The sequence below is a fragment of the Staurois parvus genome, unplaced genomic scaffold (genome assembly GCF_062004578.1).
Source record: "Staurois parvus isolate SC_StPar_1 unplaced genomic scaffold, SC_StPar_1.0 ptg000048l, whole genome shotgun sequence".
Classification (NCBI taxonomy): domain Eukaryota; kingdom Metazoa; phylum Chordata; class Amphibia; order Anura; family Ranidae; genus Staurois; species Staurois parvus.
In genome coordinates, this window is record NW_028317844.1 from 161,029 (window position 1) to 183,378 (window position 22,350).

Sequence of the window (22,350 nt, forward strand, 5' to 3'; positions counted from 1 at the left end):
AATACCTAAAAATGTTGTGGAAGGACATAGTGTAGCACACTTTTATGAACTAAATACCCCGCTGAGATTTTTATTTGTATTTTATAATCTGATACATGTGGAAAAATGCAATTTACATTTGAAATATATATATATATATATATATATATATATAATGCAACTGCTGGCCTGCCAAGCTTGCTTGCAAGCAATGCCATGTGATCGCTGTGATTGTCTAGCATACTAATCAGTAACCATGCTGATTGGTCTTCATTCTGACAGGACCATTGTCATCTATACTACTGCCACAGCACTAATGGCTAGCATCAGAAGTGGCTACTAGTTCGGTCACTGTATCCTGATTTTTTTTTTTTTTTTTTCCTTGTGTACATTAAATCACTGACTGGGAACAAGCATGCAGATATAGACTTCTGACTTTTCCTCAGCTTTGTGGATCTGCATAATTTTTCCAGGTCAGTGACTCAAATTATTGCAGCCAGAGAATCCACATAGCAGCCAGGGAAATAGAATTTTCAGAAGGAGGTCAGCAGTGGCAGCTTCCATAGCTTTCTCATGTCTCTAACATGTAAAAAGGTTATTTACATTATGTTAAAAGACTCTTAATATTTGTAGCAGTGTATGTAAAGGTATTAAAGGATAAGTTTACCTTTTTAAAAAAAAAATAATAATAATAATAAATGCACATTTATTGGCAGATAAAAACGTGCATTTCCTGTTTTTTTTTTTTTTTTTGGTTTTTTTTTTTGATTTCTGAACAGTCTGTAAAGCATTGCAACCGCACCTGCAGCAGCACTGGTCTTTCTCCCTGTTCTCAGTGGACAGACTGATAGCAGCGGGAACCATTGGCTCCTGCTGCTGTCAGTCAAATCCAGTAAGGAGGGAGGTGAGGCTGGGCCGAGCTGTGCTTTGTGTGTCTATTGATGCACACAGCCCAGCCTGGGAAATGTACCCGCATATGAGCCCCCATAGGATACGACTTGTTATGGGGGCACACTCAGGAGAGGACAGCACCAGTGGGAGACCTCAAAATATAAGGTAAAGGGTCCCTCTGTGCAATATCTTTGCACAAAGCAGGTAAGCATAAACCTCTTTTTTTAATTTTAGGTAGAAAAACAAATACAAGGTTTTAGCATCACTTTAAGCTGGAATCCCGATTCTACAGTTGATTACTCTAAAAAGGTGTACTTCACTACTATAAAATAATGACTTGGTGGTGTAAACCTCCCTAACCCTCGGTTGGTTTGTAATTTTGCTATTGCTATATTTTTGTGGGTTTGTTTACCTTTTATGTCAGATTGGTTAATGGAATTGACTAATACTTGGAAGTTCTTGCTGCATAGTGACCTGTTGTTATATTGCCCTTGTCTTATATTATGTTAATTTTGTGCCTAACTTTTTTACTCAACCCCTTCACGCTGAAGGTTAAAACAAATCTTTATGCCTAATCACAATTTTTTAACTTTGACATGTGTTAGTAAAACTGTACATATCCTCACAACTACTTTGTTCATCCAGGAGAATTTTACCTTGTTGTTTTTTTTTTGTTTTCTTTTTTTTTTTTCTTTCAGAACAAACTGAGCTTTCATTTGGTGGTAAATGGTTATCTCCTGTTTTTTTTTTTTGTTTTTTTTTTTTTTTTTTTTTCATTATCAAAGGAAACCTGGCCCAAAATAGTAAAAACATATATATTTAATTTAATTTAGCGATATGTTTCTTGTTAATATCAGCACCTATCACCAAAAAACAACCCAAAATTAATTCTCCTGCTTATGACGATCGCAGCGATACCACATGTGTTTTGTTAATTGTTGTTTGTACCCATAGTACAGCCCAGAAACATAAGTGAGCATTTTGCTTCTTTTTTTTTTTTTTTTTGTCCTACCTAAAACACATTGGCACTTTTAAAAAAAATCCTACCCAAGGTATACTGAACTTGACTTTGACTCTTACCTGACTCAGACACTGACCTAAATTAAACCTTGATCTAGATTTTTTTTTTTTTCTCTCTCTCTGCAAGAAGAGAGAAAGATGCAATGTATCTCTCTCCTCCATTCAGAGCAAGAAAACATGGAGGCAGGCTTCACAGTGACTGATCTCTCTTATAGCCAATCAGAGGCTATCGCAGTGATCAGGTGACCCTGAATTGGGAGTTCTGGGTCCCGATCGTTAGCTCTCGGTAAGACCCTGGTGTCCATACTGGGAGCGCGTTGTGTGGCGAGCTCCCAGGAAAAGGGAGATATGGAAATATGTGGCCCCATGGCAAAAAGCCCAGTGTAGTGGTGCCGCATATTTATGTTATGTTGGCATATAGGGGTTAAATTCAGATGCATACTTTTGTACATTTGGGGGAAAAAAATATATATTTATGATTTTTATTTTCTTGTGTTTACTTATTAAAATATTATTGAAACTGAGAAGCCAACAAAAATTATGTACATTGTAGCTTACCAGTCCTGTAGTGGCTACATTTGTTTTCACTTTTCAGGATAAGAACATTTTATCAATTACAGAAAATATTTGAAATGCAGTGTCCTTGGCACTTTCTGTAAGCTTAACAGAAAGTTAAGAATCGTATTTCTATTGAGTAAACTATTAATCCCATTGATCCACTATGTAATGGTTATGTAGGGCAGAAATCTACCCCAAATTGCAACCTAGACACAGTGAAGAAATGAGTGTATACATGAAAGGTCAAGAAGTATGTTCACAGAATTACCAGGTTTAAAAAAAGCCAGCAAAGAAAGAAAACAAATACAGCTACTACATCTAATTAGCTGGCAATGTCTTAAATTTTTTGGGGTGTTCAGTATGCTTTAAAAAGTTTGTGATGAGAGGATGCAAGCCTCTTGTCTTGAAGGACTTTTACAGTTTGAGGAAAAGTCATGTGTGAAAATACTCTTTAGTCATAAGTGCATTGTAAAACAATGTTTTAGTATTTAGACATGGTAAAATGCTTACCAGTGTCCCAGTCAGTTTGTGGTGAATAGGAGAGCTGTTTAAATATTGTTTAAAAAGAAAATTGTCTTTGTTTTCAAGAGCTGAAGCTGTCAAACCAGATGTTCAGAGAGGGAAGATTTGCTCACTTAAAGCACGGGTAAGACAAATGATACTGATTGCATCTTGAATTAACATCTCTAAAAGTACCGGTGCTGTTATGACTGCACAATAATGTAGCTTCTGTCCTGTTGATCACACAAAGTATGACTATGGTTATCAAAGAATGTAATGGAGACTTTTATTATAAATATTTCTAAGTCATGTACAACCCAATTATGCTATGAATTAATTTAGCACTTTACTCATACTCTTATTCATTGCCTGGTGGGGATATACCTTGTTAAATATGTTGCATGTTTTAAACTACTGTAATTAAACTACTTTCTGAAATCTCAGATTCACTTCAGCTCTAGCTATATAATTTTAAAAAGTCATAAGCACCTGTTGTCCCGATCGCGGCGTCAGACCCCAGACCTTCTCACCAAACTCGTGACCGAAGGACTAGCCAATCTAAAACTTCGATGTCACGTGGGTAACAATGCCTTCCATTGAAACCGAAGATGAAATATTTTTTCCCTAATTCCAGAGATGCACTTTCTACGCCCACTGATGCCAAAACAATTTCTGTTCCTAATGGCCACAATCTCACCCCCCTAAAGTCTGAATGACAGTAAAATGGTCCTTTTGTTTAGAAAGTGTGGAGACCCCTGTAGCAATTGTGCATACAAAGATGGACACGGTCCTCCATCTTGCTAAGGATCCTCCATCTTGTATCTCTCTCAGCCTCCAAATCCCCCCTCCCTCTCTGTTGAGTGACATGTGGTCTGTCTGATTATTAATTATTAATATGAATATTACTAATGTGGGTTACGGCACTTTCATTGCTTTTTACAAAGCCTTAGTATTAGGCTTATTATTGCATAGGGAATACTTTAATGTTTAGATTTTTTTTTCCCCACATTCCTGGAATTAAGTACATAATGAAAGCATCACAACATTAAAAGTCCCTCACAAACACTCATGAGAAAGACCAATATATTTATTTGCCTAGTGCCTGTAAGTACAGTGATCAAAATCATGCTAAATGTGTTTTTGTTTTTCATTAGGCTGTCTTAATAGATATGGAAGAAGGTGTTGTAAACGAGATATTACAAGGGCCTCTTCGAGACCTTTTTGATAGCAAGCAGCTCATTACTGATGTGTCAGGCTCAGGAAATAATTGGTAAGACCCTAATACTACATATCTGTAGAGTATTGGTACATAAACCGAGGTCTGGGAGCCACAGCTGGCTGTCATTTTTAATTTAGCATTGTTTACGGTAACTTTTTCAGCAGAGCTTTAGTATTTGACTATCTTCAGAGCCAACTGTCACAGGTGCATGTGCTACATATATATCTCATATAACCTTTAACACATCAAAGTAATTTCAATAGTAATATTTTATGTCTTTAAATCTAGTTATTATTACAATAATACCTGCCGATCTTACCATGGTGGTCCTTTTTTCAGGCACTGCCTGTTATAGGGTGACAAGGATCTGTCTACCAATTTTTTTTTTGCTTTTGATGCCTTGTCACGTGCATCCTGTGGGGACTGTACCTATACTAATTGAACAGGCATGTTCTGCCAGTGTCATTATCAGGAAAACTGTCCTGAGCAATACCTTGCAGTGTGGACAGGATGTTATGGTCAGCAGCACTGCAATGTAAAATAAAGTAAAAGGGATCAAACCAGGATATTTTTAAAAAATGATACACATTACTTTAGTAAACTAGATGTCATTCAGTTAGAGTTTACATCTACTTTAAGGTGATGTGAGGGTTCTCATAACTGTTTAAAGTTATCCTAAAGGCTATTTTTTAAAATTTAAAATAAATCTATTTTACCGTAATGTACAAAGTGGTCTTTTACGTCTTCTTGGCATGCCTCTGTTTCTTCTGTCCGCGGGTGCCAGCATAGCAAGCTGTGGGCGCACTCTGAAGTTGGACTGTGTGCGTTCATAAACACACAGCGCCAATAAGCCACACTCCCTGCCCTCTCTACACAGGATTTTTTTTTTATTGAACAACTTTTTCTATAATAACGAAAAAAAAAATAGAGTAACAATAAAAACAAAAGAGACAGATACCTCAGTATCGGAGAGTAGTAGTAAAAAGAAAAACAATAGAAAGAGAGTAAACAAGTGGCTTCCATTTTCACAACACAAATACCATCTTGTAGGAGTAACACAATTTTGGTCTGCAATTTCCATTGGAAACACAGCTTGTGTGAGCAGGTATGTTAACATTAGACACCGAAATGACACATAAAGAGCATAAGTCACAAATGTTATATAGTACATTCTAATAAGTTCTCTGGAGTCAGTGGAGGAAAGGGAGGGGTCGTTAGAGGATAGCCAGCGGTCCCGGATTTTATGGAATTTTTTAGGGTACATACAATGCTTGTATGTAAATTCTTCCCTTTTTTATTGTGGAACTCACTGCTTCTTTCCATTGTGTTTGTGCTGGAGGATTAGGCAGTAACCACTTTTGCAAAATAAGTTGGCGAGCAACGTACAGGGTTCTGATCCATAACATATTATAATCCGAGGGTAACACCTCCTCCTGGATAATACCCAATATAGCACTCTTGGGGTCTATAGGGACCTGTGTAGAACATATGCTGGTTAGTATACTGAAAATTATGGTCCAATAACGATGTAATTAGGATATCGCCACAACATATGGATCAGTGACCTATTCTGTACTATACAACGCGTGTACCATGTGTGCAAGCACTATGGGGTATAATGAACCCTGTGTAAAATAAATAGTTGTGTCAACTGTTGAGAGGGATATCATGATACCCTAGGAGTAAGTTCAAGTGCTTGGTGCCATTGTTCTTCTTCAAAGGGACCCACATCCTCCTCCCACCTATCTCCACATTTCAGCTGTGGCATGTAGAGTATAAATTCCCTATCAATCCCCTCTCTACACAGGAGTTTGATAGGACATTTTGGCTTGCTGGACTGGTGACAGGAATCAAGTAGGTATTCACGGATGAGGGTGGGGGGAACAGTTAGCAGGGCACTTCAAAAAATTAAAAAACGAATTGAAACTGCCATGCAGATTTCACTTGCAGAGACATCAGTTTACGTCAGTTTTCATGTGCGCTTCAATGAGTTTTATACATGTTGCCGATTCCTGCGCAGAAAAAAAATCTGCAGGTGATACTAGTGTTGAGGTGTGAACAGAACACACAAAGAACAATTGATTTCATTGTGCCCTTGCAGAACACATGCAGAAAAACTGGCATCTCTGCACTTTGGTGTGAACGAGCACTAAGGTAAAAAAAAACCTGTTAGACCTTAGAACCACTTAAAGATAATGTGTGGTGTGAACTATGCAGCAGGGTTTAAAAAATATTTAGTTACAGCAAATTTTGTTGAAAACAGTCATTACCATTTCTGATTTAAAATGTTTATAATGATTACAATGATTCCTGAAGATATGTACCTATTCATTTGTATGTGTAGGGCAGTTGGTCACAAGCTGTACGGCTCTCAGTACCGGGAGCAGATCGTAGAGAATTTGAGGAGGACAGCAGAGCAGTGTGATTGTCTGCAGTGTTTCTTTGTGATTCATTCAATGGGAGGAGGTAAGATGAACATTAATAGTGGACATGAAACCTGATCATGCACCAGCAGGCTTGAAAAGCATATTCATTATTCAGTATGTGCCAAGCTAGCTCATAGGCATAAAAAGGATAAACTTGGTCATTTTTACATAAATAGAAGTTTGAATTAAAAATTCCAACGTGCCCAATTCCTAGCAATGCTAATGCTGTTCAAATGCCATATCTGTTTGTGGATGTCTGCTTTAGGACCCTTTTACATGGGGTGGATTCTGCTCTGATCAGCAAGGGATCCACTCACATATCTCCTGCTGATCGGAGCAGAGCAGTCAGACGACACATCCATGTCCACTCAGTTTATGCAGAGCGGACATGGACGGATTTTTTTGTGTGGGCTGGATCAGTCCAGAGGTAGGCAGATGTAGACTAACACAAGTCTGTTTACTCCTGCCTGTCCATAGGAATATGTAGACCTATCCATCAGGTCCACCTGAAAAATTGACAGGCAGACCTAATCAGATCGCCCGTGTGAAATGGGCTTTAAAGTAGCAGCAATTTAAGAAAGAGAAAAAAAAATATATATATATAATGGTATATTTTATTGGTGAAGCTAGGCAAGTTTTGAACATTTTTTGAGTGTTACTCTTTTAAAGCTATAACAGTAGACTACCAAAGAATGCGCAAATTGCTAATTCAGTTCTTTTGTCACCCTCAGGAACAGGATCTGGTTTAGGTACATATGTATTGAATGTGCTTGAGGATGAATTCCCTGAAGTGTACAGGTTTGTCACCTCTGTCTACCCATCAGCTGAAGATGATGTAATCACATCCCCCTACAACAGTGTTTTAGCCATGAAGGAGCTTACTGAACATGCAGACTGTGTGCTTCCCATTGAAAACCAAGTAAGAACCTTTACATTACAGTCTTGTTTCTTTCAGCCGTCACAGCATGTTTCCTGTGTGTTGTGTGTGTGCATGTGTGTGTATAATAAACATATACTGTGTGTATATATAGTGAAACACTGGCCAGTTGTATCTGTAAGACTACAAATATATCTACTCTTTATCATATTAAAGCGGAACTAAACCCTCCTATAGTTTTCAGCTAAGGAAGCTGCCATCTAATCCTCTGTTTTGGTCTTCAACTGCCATCATGCTGCATATATGATCAGTTATGACACCAGCCATTTGATGGTTTGACAGTTTGGTTGAGAGCACAAGCAAATGTAATACGTCTGTAGTAGATGATGCAAGTCTGAAAAGGAGGGTCACACACCGCTGGTATCCACAAGAAACTTTATGGGAGATTGCTCAGACAGAACTTGGTTCTGCCATGGTATTCTGTCTGAGCAGTCTCCAGTAACGTTTCATGTGGATAGAATTGTATTATTCTCATTAATTATAGGCAGATGTCCAAAGTACCCCCCTCCTTACATCAGATGTCAAGAGCCTTCCCATTATCAGAAGTCGGAGTCACCCATTCTCCCTCACATTGCAGTTCACCTCCCTTACCTTGTGTTGCTGCTGTGAAGAAGCTGGGGGCAGAGCTGGGAAGCAGAATGTGCAAGGTTTGGAATAGGACCAGAAGAGGGCTGCCAGAGTCTGCTGTATGCTGAAACCAAGGTAGGCAGAGACGAGAGGGTGCTGCAGCTGCACAGAGAGGCACAGGATCTGTAGGAGGAGTTCTGTCTTCCTCTCTGCTGCTGACTGCTTACACAAGGTGGGGGGGGCAGAGACAGGCCTCTCCACATCTGCATGGAGGAGTGCAGGATCTGGCGGAGGAGTTCTGTCCTCTCTGCTGCCGATTACTGAGATAAGGTGGTGGTGGAGACAAGTGGGGTGCCTCAGCTGCTGCCAGACTCATCCACCTTGCCAACCCCCTCTGCCGATCCCTCCACTGGCTTCCACTCACCCAACGAATAAAATTCAACAGCCTACAAAACCACCCACAACTTGGCCCCCAGCTACATCACTGACCTGGTCTCAAAGTACCAACCAAACCGCTCTCTTCGGTCCTCCCAAGACCTCCTGCTCCTGACTTCTCCCAAGCTTCTCACATCCTTTGGAACTCCCTACCCCAATGTGTCTGACTATCTCCTAATCTATCTACCTTTAGTCGATTCCTGGAAACCCTTCTCTTTAAAGAAGCCTATCCTACTTCTAATGCATTGTGTTTTTACTTTCTCACTCCTTTCCCACAGCTATTACCTTTTTGTGTCACTTGAACCATCTTCTTAGATTGTAAGCTCTGACGAGCAGGTCCCTCTTATTCCTTTTGTACCAAATTGTATTGTAACTGTAATGTCTGCCTTCATTTTGTAAAGCGCTGCGCAAACTGTTGGCGCTATATACATCCTGTATAATAATAATATATACAATACTGTGCAAAAGTTATAGGCAGGTGTAAAAAAGTGCTGTAAAATAAGAATGCTTTAAAAAAAAATATATATATATTTTATTTTACTTATTTTTTTTAACTCCAATTGAAAAACCAGCATCCATTCAACTCAAAAAGCTGTTTGAAGGAGTACAAAGAAACAGGCAACACTGAGGATTGTAGACGCAGTGGTCGGCCCAGGAAACATCATGCTTACTTCCCTTCAACATTGGAATATGTCCAACAGTGCCATCAGCACAGAACTGGGTGAAACTAGTGGGACCCAGGTGAACTTGTCTACTGTCTGTGGAAGTTTGGCCATCAGTGTCAGTTGCGCCCAAAAAGCCTTACCTCTGATGTAGAAACAAGGCTATGCGACTCAACTATGCACAAGAACGTAGGATGAGTGCAAACATATGGCAGCAGGTGCTCTCCCCTGATGGGTCATACTATTTAACTGTAGCAGAAGGCAGTTTGTTCATTGGAGAGTGGTACAATAATGAGTGTCAGCAGGCAACAGTGAAGCATGTTGGAGGTTCCTTGCAAGTGTGGGGCTTTTGGTCAGGATCAATGGTGTCCTCAGTTCTGACTGGCAGATACTTTTCCATCATGCAATACCATCAGGGAGGTGTGTGATTGGCCCCAGTTTTATTCTGCATCAGGACAATGACCCCAAACATACAGCCAATGTAATTAAGAGCTATCTTCAGTGTAAAGAAGAACAAAGAGCAAAGGGTGGTCACGCCAAATATTGATTTGGATTCCTCTTCTGTGCATTTACTTTTCCATTTTGTTAATTGATAAAAATAAACCATTAACACATCTATTTCTGAAAGCATTCTTAATTTACAGTATTTTTTCAAAACTGTCTAAAACTTTAGCACAGTACTGCATAAGCAGTGCATCTCTTCAATCCTTGCACATTTTCCATGTTTTTTGTTTCTTTAACAGTTCAAGAAAAGTACCTATTAATCTGCCATAAATCTAGTGAGGTACTAGCTTTCTGAGGCACGCTGAAATTCCAATCAAGTGTTATCAGCCCTGCCAGATCTTTTTTTGTGGATTACAGGACTCCTCTGTCATATGTTATGGAAATGAGAAGGGTGGTTTTGTAGTCCAGCAGGGGAGAACTGAGCAGGGCTGCCAACACTTTGTGGGATTTTATTGCAGAAAAGGCACTATGTTGTCAGCCAAACAGGTTAGGAGCACATTTCCTCTCATTAACAGAATGTTATGCAGACCAACAAAGCATGGAGTATACTATATACTATTGTCTCTGTTCCTTTAGTTTGTATTATGTCTTTGTATTAATATGTTATTTGTTTCTGTTAAGTCATTAGCTGACATTGTGAACAAAATTGTCCAGATGACAAACTCTGGAAAACTTGGAAGTGTAAAGCAAAATAGTCTTCTAATTTCCAATAAAGGTGGTGTAAAAGAAAGTGAGAAACCATTTGATGCCATGAACAACATTGTAGCAAACCTGCTTTTAAATCTCACAAGGTAAGCACCTTAATTTTGATTTAAATGGTTTTCTGTTACTGGGTGTAAGCAAAGATCCAAGTACTTCTCGTGTGTTGTATGCAGTATTTAACAAAAAACTTCTCTATTCCCTTTGGTCTTTTATACACTGCTCAAAAAAAATTGAAGGAATATTTTTTAGCTTCAAGTGTCACTACTGGTAGCACGAGGCGATACCTGGATCCTACAGAGGTTGCACAGGCAGTCCAACTCCTCCAGGATGGCACATCAATATGTGCCATTGCCAGAAGGTTTGCTGTGTCTCCCAGCACAGTCTCAAGAGCATGGAGAAGATTCCAGGAGACAGGCAATTACCGTATTTTTCACTCCATAAGACGCACCAGACCATAAGACGCACCTAGGTTTTAGAGGTGAAAAACAAGAAAAAAAAATATTCTGAACCAATGGACTGCAGACACCGTACAGGGGATGACCAGAGACTGCAGACAGTGCAGGGAATGACCAGAGACTGCAGACAGTGAAGGGAATGACCAGAGACTGCAGACAGTGAAGGGAATGACCAGAGACTGCAGACAGTGAAGAGAATGACCAGAGACTGCAGACAGTGAAGGGAATGACCAGAGACTGCTGACCTTTGGGGAGGGAGGGGGAGCGGGTACCTGAATTTGACAGGTACCCGCTCCCACTTCCGCGGAGTTGTCCTTCCCTCTTCTTCCCGGGCCGGCTTCTGTGACAGCCGGGTGCCCACTGCGCATGTGCGAGAAGCGCTGCGCTTTGTGAATGGCCGGGCGCCTTCTGGGACTTTCATGTGTCCCAGAAGACACCGGATCATTCACAAAGCGCAGCACATGCGCAGTGGGCACCCGGCTGTCACAGAAGCCAGCGCGGGAAGACTGTGCAGCGCTGGAGCGAGGAACAGGTAAGGCCCTGCAGGAGAGAACAGCTGAGCGGCCGGCCCGGTATTCTGACATGGTGGCCACAAAAATACTGGACCGGCCGCTTTATATTCGCTCCATAAGACGCACTGACATTTTCCCCCCTTTTTTGGGGGGAAAAAAGTGCGTCTTATGGAGCGAAAAATATGGTACTCTATGAGAGCTGGACAGGGCCATGAGGGTGGCCTGAGGGACCAACGTTCTCTAGTGGGCCCTGTGCTCACTGCCTGACACCATAAAGCTCAAATTGGCATTTGCCATTGAACACCAGAATTGGCGCCCTGTGTTTTTCACAGTTGAAAGCAGGTTCACCCTGAGCACATGTGAAAGACATGAAAAGGTCTGGAGAAGCTGTGGAGGCCTGGTCTGGGGAGGCATATCCATGGAGGAACGCACAGACCTCTACAGGCTAGACATGGCACCCTGACTGCCATTAGGTATCAGGATGAAATCCTTGGACCCATTGTCAGACCCTACGCTGGTGCAGTGGGTCCTTGGTTCCTCCTGGTGCACGACAATGCTCGGCCTCATGTGGCGAGAGTAAGTAGGCAGTTCCTGGAGGATTAAGAAATTGATACCACTGAATGGCCCCCACGCTCGCCTGACCTTCATTCAATAGAACACCTTTGGGATATCATGTTTCGGTCCATCCATCCCCGCCAGGTTGCACCTCAGACTGTTCAGGAGCTCATGAAGACACAGCTGATTGACACAGCAGATCACAATGTAAATACAGCTGCCGGTTATCAGCTGCACTTTCCTCACGCTGTCACAAGGAAAGTACTGCCGATAATTGGCAACTGTCACAGAGCAGATCGGCACTGATCAACAGTGCCGAGCAGTTGCACCCAGCAGTGCCTATCAGTGCCCATCATTGCTGCATAGCGGTGCAGCATCCTCAGTGCCTCCTCACCAATGCCCATCATTGCAGCCTGTCAGTGCTGTTTATCTGTGCCACCTCATCAGTGCTGCGTATCAGTTCAGTCTTATCAACGCACATCAATGAAGGAGAAAAATTACCTGTTTGCTAAATTTTATAATAGAAACAAAGAAAATCATTTTTTTTTCAATTTGTTTTGCTCTTTTTTTTGTTTATAGTGTAAAAAATAAAACACACAGTGGCGATTAAATACCACCAAAAGAAAGCTCTATTTGTGTGAAAAAAATTATAAAATTTTCATATGGGTACAGTGTTGCATGACCACGCAATTGTCCTTCAAAGTGCGACAGCACTGAAAGCTGAAAACTGGCCTGGGGGTAAAGGGGGTAAAAGTGCCCGGTAGGTAAGTGGTTAAATCAGGTTATCATCCCTGTCCAATTCAGCTCTGCGGACTACTGAATGCCACCCCCCCTCAGCTAGGAAGATGAGGAGAGGGAAAGGTGTTCTGTAGTTTTATTCTAGGGTGACAGTGCTATCTCTCCATTGGCACAATACATAAGTGAAAATACAGGAGTAAAATACTAAAAAAACAAAACAAATGAAGCCACCACGTCTAAGGACTGTAAACGGCAATCTTTAAATGACGACTGAAAATCATACACACGGTTTATTTTCAATACTCTGGATCCCCTTCTCCATTTAAAATTATCTATACAACATACACATAAGAAAAATCAGGATAGGAAGAAAAATATTTATGCAAAATTCCTAATTAATTTGTCCACATTGAGTATGAAATATTTGTAATTAATTTTTTACTTTGAACTGTGAACAGCTAATAGATTGCATAAAGTGAGCCTTTGCCTGTGTTTTAACAGTTTGCCAAGTCACTGACCCAGATTAAGTATGCAGATCAAGCAACTCAGGAGTCCTTACCTGTGCCGCTGTTCAGGGTCAGTGATTCAAAGTATTGACGCAAGAGTCAACATGAATGACAAGCAACATGCATTTCTGAAGGGCTTAGCAATGGCAGTCCCCATGTTTCTCTCTTGAAATATCTTTCTTTTAAAGATTGTGATTTTGTGAGCTTATAAATTGTATAGATGGTTTCATGAAAGGCCATATCTTTGAGGCAACTCAAGGTCATGATAAACTTTGGAATGTCAAAAATAAGTTACACCATGGAGACAATTAGTTTTGTTGGTTTTTTTCCTTTTAATTAGGAGAATATTACTATTCACTAGACATACTCCAATAGGAAAGATATTTAAACACCTTTTGCATAGTAACTAATGTAGTTTTAGAAATGCGTATAATTGGTAGTATCTTGCTTTTGGACACCTCACCTGGTTGTCAGTGTTATAGTTCACATAAGTACTTCCTGCACTTCAGCATTTTTCCTGCACAAAACTGTACTGGAACATGGTAAAATGCACTGGAATGCACATGTCCCTATTTAAATTGAGAGGGGAAAAAAGATTAACCGAAACATGTCAAAATGCACATGCAGAAATGCAGCTGGACTGCGTTTCTATAGTGTGAACCGGCCTTAAGTGACTGAGGCTGGCTATACATGGTTGAATAAAAGAAAATTGACTTGATTTCCCCATCCACTTAATCAAGATGAATAGGGGAATCCCTCCTGCTGCGCTAATGTATTCTGACAGTGGGGAGACTTTCTCACCAGTCAGAATATATTGATCAGCACTCGTGAAGTTGGTCAATAGAAATTTTTCAAACGGGCTAGTTGTCACAAGTTAATCCAACCTGACCCTACTGTACATGGATCAAAATTCAAGCGGTCTCTGCTGAACCAGACAAAATCTGCATGGCCAGTTTAACTCAGATAAAATATGCAAATTAGATGTTCTGACCTCACTCTGTCTTTACTTGCTGCATGCTTGCGCTCGGTCAATGACTGAAAGTATTGTAGCCACAAACGACTAACAAACGTCTACTTTTAGCATGAAGTTAGCAATGGCAACCCCAGTATTTTTCATGTAACACATTTTTCTTTTAAGAAAAACACTTCTACACACTGTTTACTAGCTGTGGCTTTTGAAACCCAATATGCGTTCCTAACAAACAAAAGTCTCTGCGCACATAGGACAGTTACAATGAGATTATCCCAATGACGGGTAGGATTTCCTCTTACTTTGGACTGATTCAAGTGAAGAAGAAAAAACAAGGTTTCTGCTATTAGCACCAAACAGATGTTTACATAAAGGTTTCCCTAAAATTAAAAAACCTAACTAGTCAATATGGGGGAAAAATATAAACGGAATGGTTTATACTGGTCACTATGGGGAAACAACAAATACAATTTCTTTTTGTTTTAGTAAATCTTCTTCTGTCGTATCTTTGGAGCAGAAAATGAGAGTAAATTTCCCCAGAGGGTAGATAGATACCACAATGAAAAGCTGCAGGAGAGCCTAGCCATTCCCAATTCTATTGAAACAAAAATGTTTTAGTTGAGTTGTACTTTAGCACTGTTATCCTGCCAGATGAAGGAGCCATAACCTCTTGAAAGTTTGCCATTTGTTCTTTTGTTACTGAAACACATTTATATTTGCTTTCATATTTGCATGACAAATTCTAAAAAGTAGCTGAATAAGAAGCTGTGCAGGAGACGGAAGATTACATTTAATGTGTTTGTTTTCCTCCCAGCTCTGCAAGATTTGAAGGGCAGCTTAATATGGATTTGAATGAGATCACCATGAACTTGGTCCCATTCCCTCATTTGCATTATTTGACCTCCAGCGTAACTCCTCTTTATACACTTGCTGATGTGAATATACCTACACGAAGGTGAGGGCTCTGAGGCTAAGGCTGTACATTGACCTGTGCCATTCCTCTTGTTGTGCTGTATAACCGTGTATAGCAGTTGTTCTAATATCTTTATATAGTGCATCCAGAAAGTATTCACAGCGCTTAACTTTTGCCACATTTTATGTTACAGCCTTATTCCAAAATGGATTAAATTAATTTTTTTCCTCAACATTCTGCAAACAATACCTCATAATGACAACATGAAAGAAGTTCGTTTTGAAATCTTTGCAATTTAATAAAAATAAAAACAAAAAAAACCCCCAAAAAACACACGTACATAAGTGTTCACAGCCTTTGCCATGACACTCAGAATTGAGCTCTGGTGCATCCTGTTCCCACTGATCATCCTTGAGATGTTTCCACAACTTGATTAGAGTCCACCTGTGGGACATTCAGTTGATTGGGCATGATTAGGAAAGGCATAAACCTGTCTATATAAGGTCCCACAGTTAACAGTGCATGTCAGAGTACAAACCAAGCCATGAATTCCAAGGAATTGTCCATAGACCTCCGAGACAGGATTGTAGCAAGGCACAGATCTGGGGAAGGGTACAGAAACCTTTCTGCAGCATTGAAGGTCCCAAGGAGCACAGTTGCCTCCATCATCCGTAAATGGAAGAAGTTTGGAACCACCAGGAATCTTCCTAGAGCGGGCCATCCGGCCAAAATGAGCGATCGAGAAGGGCCTTAGCCAAGGAAGTAACTAAGCCCGATGGTCACTTTGAAAGAGCTCCAGCGTTTCTCTGTGGAGAGAGGAGAACCTTCCAGAAGAACAACCTTCTCTGCAGCACTCCACCAATCAGTCCTGTATCGTAGAGTGGCCAGACATAAGCCACTCCTCAGTAAAAGGCAAATGGCAGCCCGCCTGGAATTTGCCAAAAGGTACCTGAGGGACTCTCAGACCATGAGAAACAAAACGCTCTGGTCTGATGAAAGAAAGATTGAACTCTTTGGCCTGAATTCTAAGTGTCATGTCTAGAGGAAACCAGGCACCGCTCACCACCTGACCTATACCATCCCTACAGTGAAGCATGGTGGTGGCAGCATCATGCTGTGGGGATGTTTTTCAGCAGCAGGAACTGGGAGACTAGTCAGGATTGAAGTAAAGATGAATGCAGCAATATACAGAGACATCCTTGATTAAAACCTGTTCCAGAGCGCTCTGGACCTTAGATGGGGGCGACGATTCATCTTTCACCAGGACAATGACCCCAAACACACAGCCCAACTCTACGAATGTCCTGGAGTGGCCCAGCTAGAGCCCAGACTTCAACCCGATTGAACATCTCTGGAGAAATCTGAAAATGGCTGTGCACTGATGCTCCCCATCCAACCTGATGGAACTTGAGAGGTACTGAAAAGAATGGGAGAAATTGCCCAAAAATAGGTGTGCCCAGCTTGTAGCATCATACTCAAAATGGCTTGAGGCAGTAATTGGTGCTAAAGGTGATTCAACAAAGTATTGAGCAAAGACTGCAATTTTATAAAAAATAAAAATACATAAGTATTTGCAAAGATGTCAAAATGAACTTCTTTCACGCTATCATTATGGGGTATTGTTTGTAGAATGTTGATGAAAAAAATTAATTTACGTTAATCCATTTTGAATAAGGCTGAAACAAAATGTGGCAAAAGTTAAGCGCTGTCAATACTTTCTGGATGCAGTGTAGCTCCCTTTGTCACGTCGCAGCTCTCTTGCAATCCCTAGATGGCAGCTGTGACAGCTCGATCTGGAAATTAGACTTTCAAACGTAAAATAAAACATTGCAAAGTTTTTCCTGTTTCATTTATATATATATATGTGTGTGTGTGTGTGTGTGTGTGTTTCTTTTACATTAAATGGTCCTCTGTTTAACCCTTAATATACTCTAATCAGCCATAATTAAATCCTTATTCTCCTTCTCCATTTAATTATTTTCCTTCTGATTTTTTGTTTGTTCAATTCCATTTTATAAACTTTTAGTAATTAAAACTTTTTTTGTTTGCTTTGTTCGTTAATATTTTTACACCTTTTAACATATATTTACATGTTTCACTTTAGAAATTAAATAATTTCAATTTTGCGCTTTTTTTTTTAAAATAACTTTTCAATGCTTTGTACCAGAATCATAATTTTAGTGTCCTTTTAAACAGGACAATTTCCAGAATACAATGTGCACTTATAATACAAAATACATTCACACTGAGCTGAGCTTTTTTCAGGCATTTTCTTCAAGTGTTATTTTATGGCGTTTTTGAGCATTTTTTTTTTCTTTAGCAGATATGCAAATATTATAGGCGTTTTTCATTTAGGCTTTTTTGCTGTGGCTAATAGAAATAGTTGCTGTTTGAGCTGAAACCGCCTGAAGAAATGCTTGGAAAAACGCTTGAAAAAACGTTTCTTTCTACTGTTCAGGTGTTTTCTATTTAAGATTATGGTGGAAAAAAACGCTAAGATTTGCCTGAAAATTTTTCATGAAAAGAAAGCTTTGTTTTTTATAGAACAGGTTTACATAGTAGGGAGTCTGAATTTATTGAGTTTTTACTGTGTGTGCATTTTTTGGGCTTTTCATATTTTGGTCACTTTGGTTGTTTATTGAGTTTCCTTTAGGAATCTGGCCTGTTTGTCACACACGATTAAAATTATATGAGTGTGATATTTTGTTTAGTGTGCTTCCTTTCCAAGCATTGTTACGAAGGTAAATTGAAAATTAAGTACTACCCTTCTTACCGAACAGTATATGCTTCAGCTGGCCATAGATGGATTGAAATTCATCCATTTCAGCAGGGACTGTCCAAATTTTAATCCATGTGCAAGCTGTTTGTACAGAAGTCGATCTCTCGACTAACTTCTGTACAACCAGCCTATTGGAAAATGTTTGCTTGATCAGTGCCGGCTGCTTCAGCAGGTGGTGCTGATGAGTATATTCTGGCAGCCTGGAAGCCTCCCGGCTGTAAGAATGCAATTTCAAGTGTATGGATGGAAGAATTGATTAATTTTCTATTGTTAAACCGTCTGGTTGAATGAAAGAAAGTGGATCATGTTTGGCCAGCTTACGATCTTCCTTAGTGAGATTTAAGCTTTTTAAAGTGACCCTGTCATGAGAGGCCTATAGTGGTTGCTCTTGTAAAAAAATGACAGACAATTGAATGACTGTCTGGCATCAAAAATTTGAGTCACTGACCAGGAACAAACTTACTAAAAAGGAATTTAGGAAAAATGTCAGAATTTCTTATCTCTATATGTTTCATCAGCACAACAACTGGGCAACTAGGTTTTTCAAAAAGAAAGTGGTCAGCAACAACAGCCTCTGTGATTTTCTCATGACAAGTTTCTTTTAACCAGGCCCCCTACTGGCAAATTGATATGCCATAAGAGTCCTTATGCATAAAACAGGAAAAGACTGCACTGAACAATTGCTCTAAACATTGGGAACATTTCCAGAGGGCACATATAACAGAACAAGTTAAATGAATGTTTATACATTACAGTATTTTGCTGCCATTTTGAGAATATAGCAAAACACTGCATTTACTGTTATTACATGTTTTTGCACAGGTTGGACCAAATGTTCTCTGATGCCTTTAACAAAGATCATCAGTTAATTCGAGCTGACCCGAAGCATAATCTTTACCTTGCCTGTGCTTTGATGGTGAGAGGAAACGTTCATATTTCTGATGTTCGCAGGAATATTGAAAGGTTGGTGTGAACTAACACCTCCAAAAATTAAATGTTTTCTGGTGTAAAACCCACAAGGACCCTAATCACATAGACCTTTTGTGCTAGAATTTGCATTGTGTTGTGCGTCAGACTTATGTAGGAGTCAACAAGCATTTTGGAGAATCCAAGCAACATATACATCCAGCTTTCACAATTTTAAAGCTCAAAAAAAGCTGACAGCTGTAGAGTTTTTTTCATTCGTTCAGCCCTGACTTGTTTTTGCATTCTAAAGGGGCAGACGTAATTTTAGGAGTAAAGTTGAAGCCACATGTACAAATAAGACGGCTACATCAAACCAAAAGGCCACAGAGGTATGAATATGAAATCAATCCGAGGAGTGAAGTTCCGATTTAAAGGCTACATTCACCCTCTACTATAAAATAATAAATGCACACTTTTTGCATGTTTAAAAATGTGCATTTTTTTTTTTTGTTACAGGAGCCTGCAAAGTATTACACCCATGATCAGCACGTTTCATTACAGCAAAAAGACATTCTTGCCTTCTTTTCACTACCCAACCATTCCGTTTAGTCACTGGGAGTGAAAGTACAATCCTGTGTGAGCTACATGGCACTGGAGTTGTACTTTACACAGGTTATGGACTGGAAGGCTGGCAGCGGCACGAGTGAAAAAAATGCACATGTATGCTGGATGAGGATTACATCAAACCCATTAGTTTGCACTAAGTGAACAAAGCACAAGTATTTTTCTAAGGGCCGTGTAAAAATGCAGTATGACTACTCTGGGAAATCACTCCCGGATCTTAAGTTTGATCTGTTTGCTGTTTGACTGATGCCAGTATTGTTCTTATAACCAAAGCACACCCTGGCTCAGCTGTTACATTCCTCAAAATACTATTTCAAAGAGTGGTATGAACTGTAAATTGAAACAAACTATGAGTGTAGACGTCATAAACAATGCATCACACAGGATGGTTATCATGAAGTCCTGTGCAACTTTCAATGCCAGAAATCACTGCTTATCTCATTATCTTAAGTCCCTGTTACACATATTTATTAAGAATAAAATGGGGATTACTTACATTGCCAGAGTCCATGACAAAGAACACACAATATAGAATGTAGCACAACATACTTGCACAATTTTGCAAAGCACAAGGGACACATACATGCGTGCTAGAATTTACTGCCTGCAAATGTTTTTACTGGGCAGAGAAATGGGCTGAGAATGGATAGAAGAAGCCTCCTAAAATCTTTTTAGCTGTGCTGGCAGAGCAAGCAGTTTGGTTGGAGGGGTAGAGACAAAGATCTATGAGATTAAGCCTTCTGACATTATTTCAGCTGTGCAGGCTCCTTTCTTGACCAGGTGAAAAGGACATAATTGGATGGCAGCAAATAGGGTTTTTGTTTTTTTTGTTTTTTAACCACTTGCCGCCCAGCCACTGTAGATATACGGTGGCAGGGCGGCACTGGCAGGCAAAACCACATTTTAAAACGTGTGTTTTGTAAACAAATAGGGGGCGCACACGAGGCGCGCCGCCGCCCTATCTGTCCCACCGATCACCGCCGCAGATGTGAGTCGCCGGGTCACAGCCGGTCCTTACCGGCTATCTCCCGGCGATCGGCGGCAAACAGTGACAGACAGTACAGCTGCAGTAGCTGTGCTGTCTGTCACTTCCCTGTCAGCTCGAGGATGAGCTGATCGAGAAAGAACAGTTTCTCTTTCTCAATCAGCCTTGTCCCGTCCAGTACACACCCCCGCCCCCTAGTAAAACACTCCCCCTCACTCCTATAACCCTTCCCTGCAAAATAAAGTTAACCCCTTCCTCCCCATTGCCATTAGTACAGTGTCAGTGGGTTTTTTTTTTTTTTTTTTTGCACTGATCACTGATCGCTGCCATATGTCCCTGATCGCCGCCATTATTAGTATAAAAAAAAACTAAAAATCCCATTATCTTTCCCGCCATTTGTAAACGCTATAACTTTCACGTAAACCAATTAATTTACACGTATTGAGTTTTTTTTTTTAGAAAAGACATCGCAGAATGCATTTTGGCAGAAATTTATGACTAAATTTTTTTTACTGGACATGTTTTATAGCAAAAAGTCCAAAATATTGTTTTTTTTTTTCCTCAAAATTGTCAGCCTTTTTTTTTATAGCGCAAAAAATAAAAACCGCACAGGCAATCAAATACCACCAAAAGAAAGCTCAATCTGTGGGGGAAAAAAAGGATGTAAATTTCATTTATGTACCGTATTGCATGACCGCGCAATTGTCCGTTAAACTAGCGCAGCGCTGTATAGCAGAAAAATGGCGTAAATTGCAGTATTTATACCATAGTTTGTAGACGCTATAACTTCCACACAAAGCAATCAATATACACTTATTGGGATTTTTTTTACCAAAACATGTAGCAGAATACATTTTGGCCTAAATTTATAACCAACTTTGAATTTACTATATATTTTTTATAGCTGAAAGTAAAAAATATTGTTTTACTTCAAAATGTTTGGCCTTTTTTTGTCTATAGCGTGAAAAATAAAAAGTGCACAGGTGATCAAATTACACTGAAAGAAAGCTCTATTTGTGTGAAAAAAAGGACGTAAATTTCGTTTGGGTGCAGCATTGCCTGACCGAGCGATTATCAGTTGAATTAGTGCAGCGCCGAGTAGCAAAAAGAGGCCTGGTCATTAATGGGGGTAAATCCTCTGGAGGTCAAGTGGTTAACAAACCCTCTCCTCTGTGAAAATGAGTGGTTGGCAACCCAGACCCAAATATCTGGAATAAGTCTGTGGGAATAGTTACTAAGAGCTTCAGTTTTGTAAGTAACAGCATAAGCTGACAGCTTGCACCTTTTTTACAACTGTTGGCAGTTCCAGTGACTCCACCGCCACTATGAAGTGGCTATGCAAATAGCAATGTTTTTAGAGCTATTGTGTACACCTAGTATACCCAAGCAGCAATGTCCAGGCCTGCTGATAGATCATTTGACCCCTGCTGGCTCATAGTCAGAAGGATGTAGTAGATATCCAGAAAGTAGAGATCACTAAGAGGGGCTCTGGATTTTGTAGGATCTGCATGTGACTGGAAAAGGTGCAAAAGGACTGCTTGTTGGTCCATTTGTATGTCCAGTAAGGAGCAAGGTCAACTTATACTGGAAGAGTAGAGATTTACATATAAACACAACTCCCCATATCTGTGGATCCATTCATTGTTGCAGGTTTTCCTGAAGGTAGACTCTACTTATCATTTTTTTCATTATATGCTCAGTTCGAATTGCCAATGCAATGGATTCAGATGCCCTGTTTTGTGTTCCCTTTTAAATTAACATTACCCTAGAGTTCAGTTATTTGTATAAAGCCCAAACATGTTGAATTCCTTCACATTTAACACATTTTTTTCATTTTCTCTAGGCCCCATTCACATGTCTCTGCTCCTACTGTCATGTATTTTTCTTTTAGTGCATTTTGCATGTATTTTTTCATGCACTTTTATGAGTTTTCATGCACTTCCATAGACTCTCAACAGGATAGAAACTGCAGGTAAATGCATATCATATCAGACATGCTTCATTTG

At 39.9% G+C, this 22,350-nt stretch overlaps 1 protein-coding gene across 1 annotated transcript in view; it reads left to right on the forward strand.

The window, feature by feature from the left end:
* Window positions 1-22,350, forward strand: part of LOC149470275 (tubulin epsilon chain-like) — a 35,788-nt gene that overhangs the window by 10,656 nt on the left and 2,782 nt on the right. The window contains exons 4-10 of the mRNA XM_089664467.1: window positions 3,037-3,094; window positions 4,104-4,219; window positions 6,513-6,634; window positions 7,326-7,513; window positions 10,321-10,490; window positions 14,952-15,092; window positions 18,652-18,792. Of these exons, the coding sequence (XP_089520593.1) occupies window positions 3,037-3,094; window positions 4,104-4,219; window positions 6,513-6,634; window positions 7,326-7,513; window positions 10,321-10,490; window positions 14,952-15,092; window positions 18,652-18,792 (936 nt within the window). The remainder of the gene's footprint in view (window positions 1-3,036; window positions 3,095-4,103; window positions 4,220-6,512; window positions 6,635-7,325; window positions 7,514-10,320; window positions 10,491-14,951; window positions 15,093-18,651; window positions 18,793-22,350) is intronic.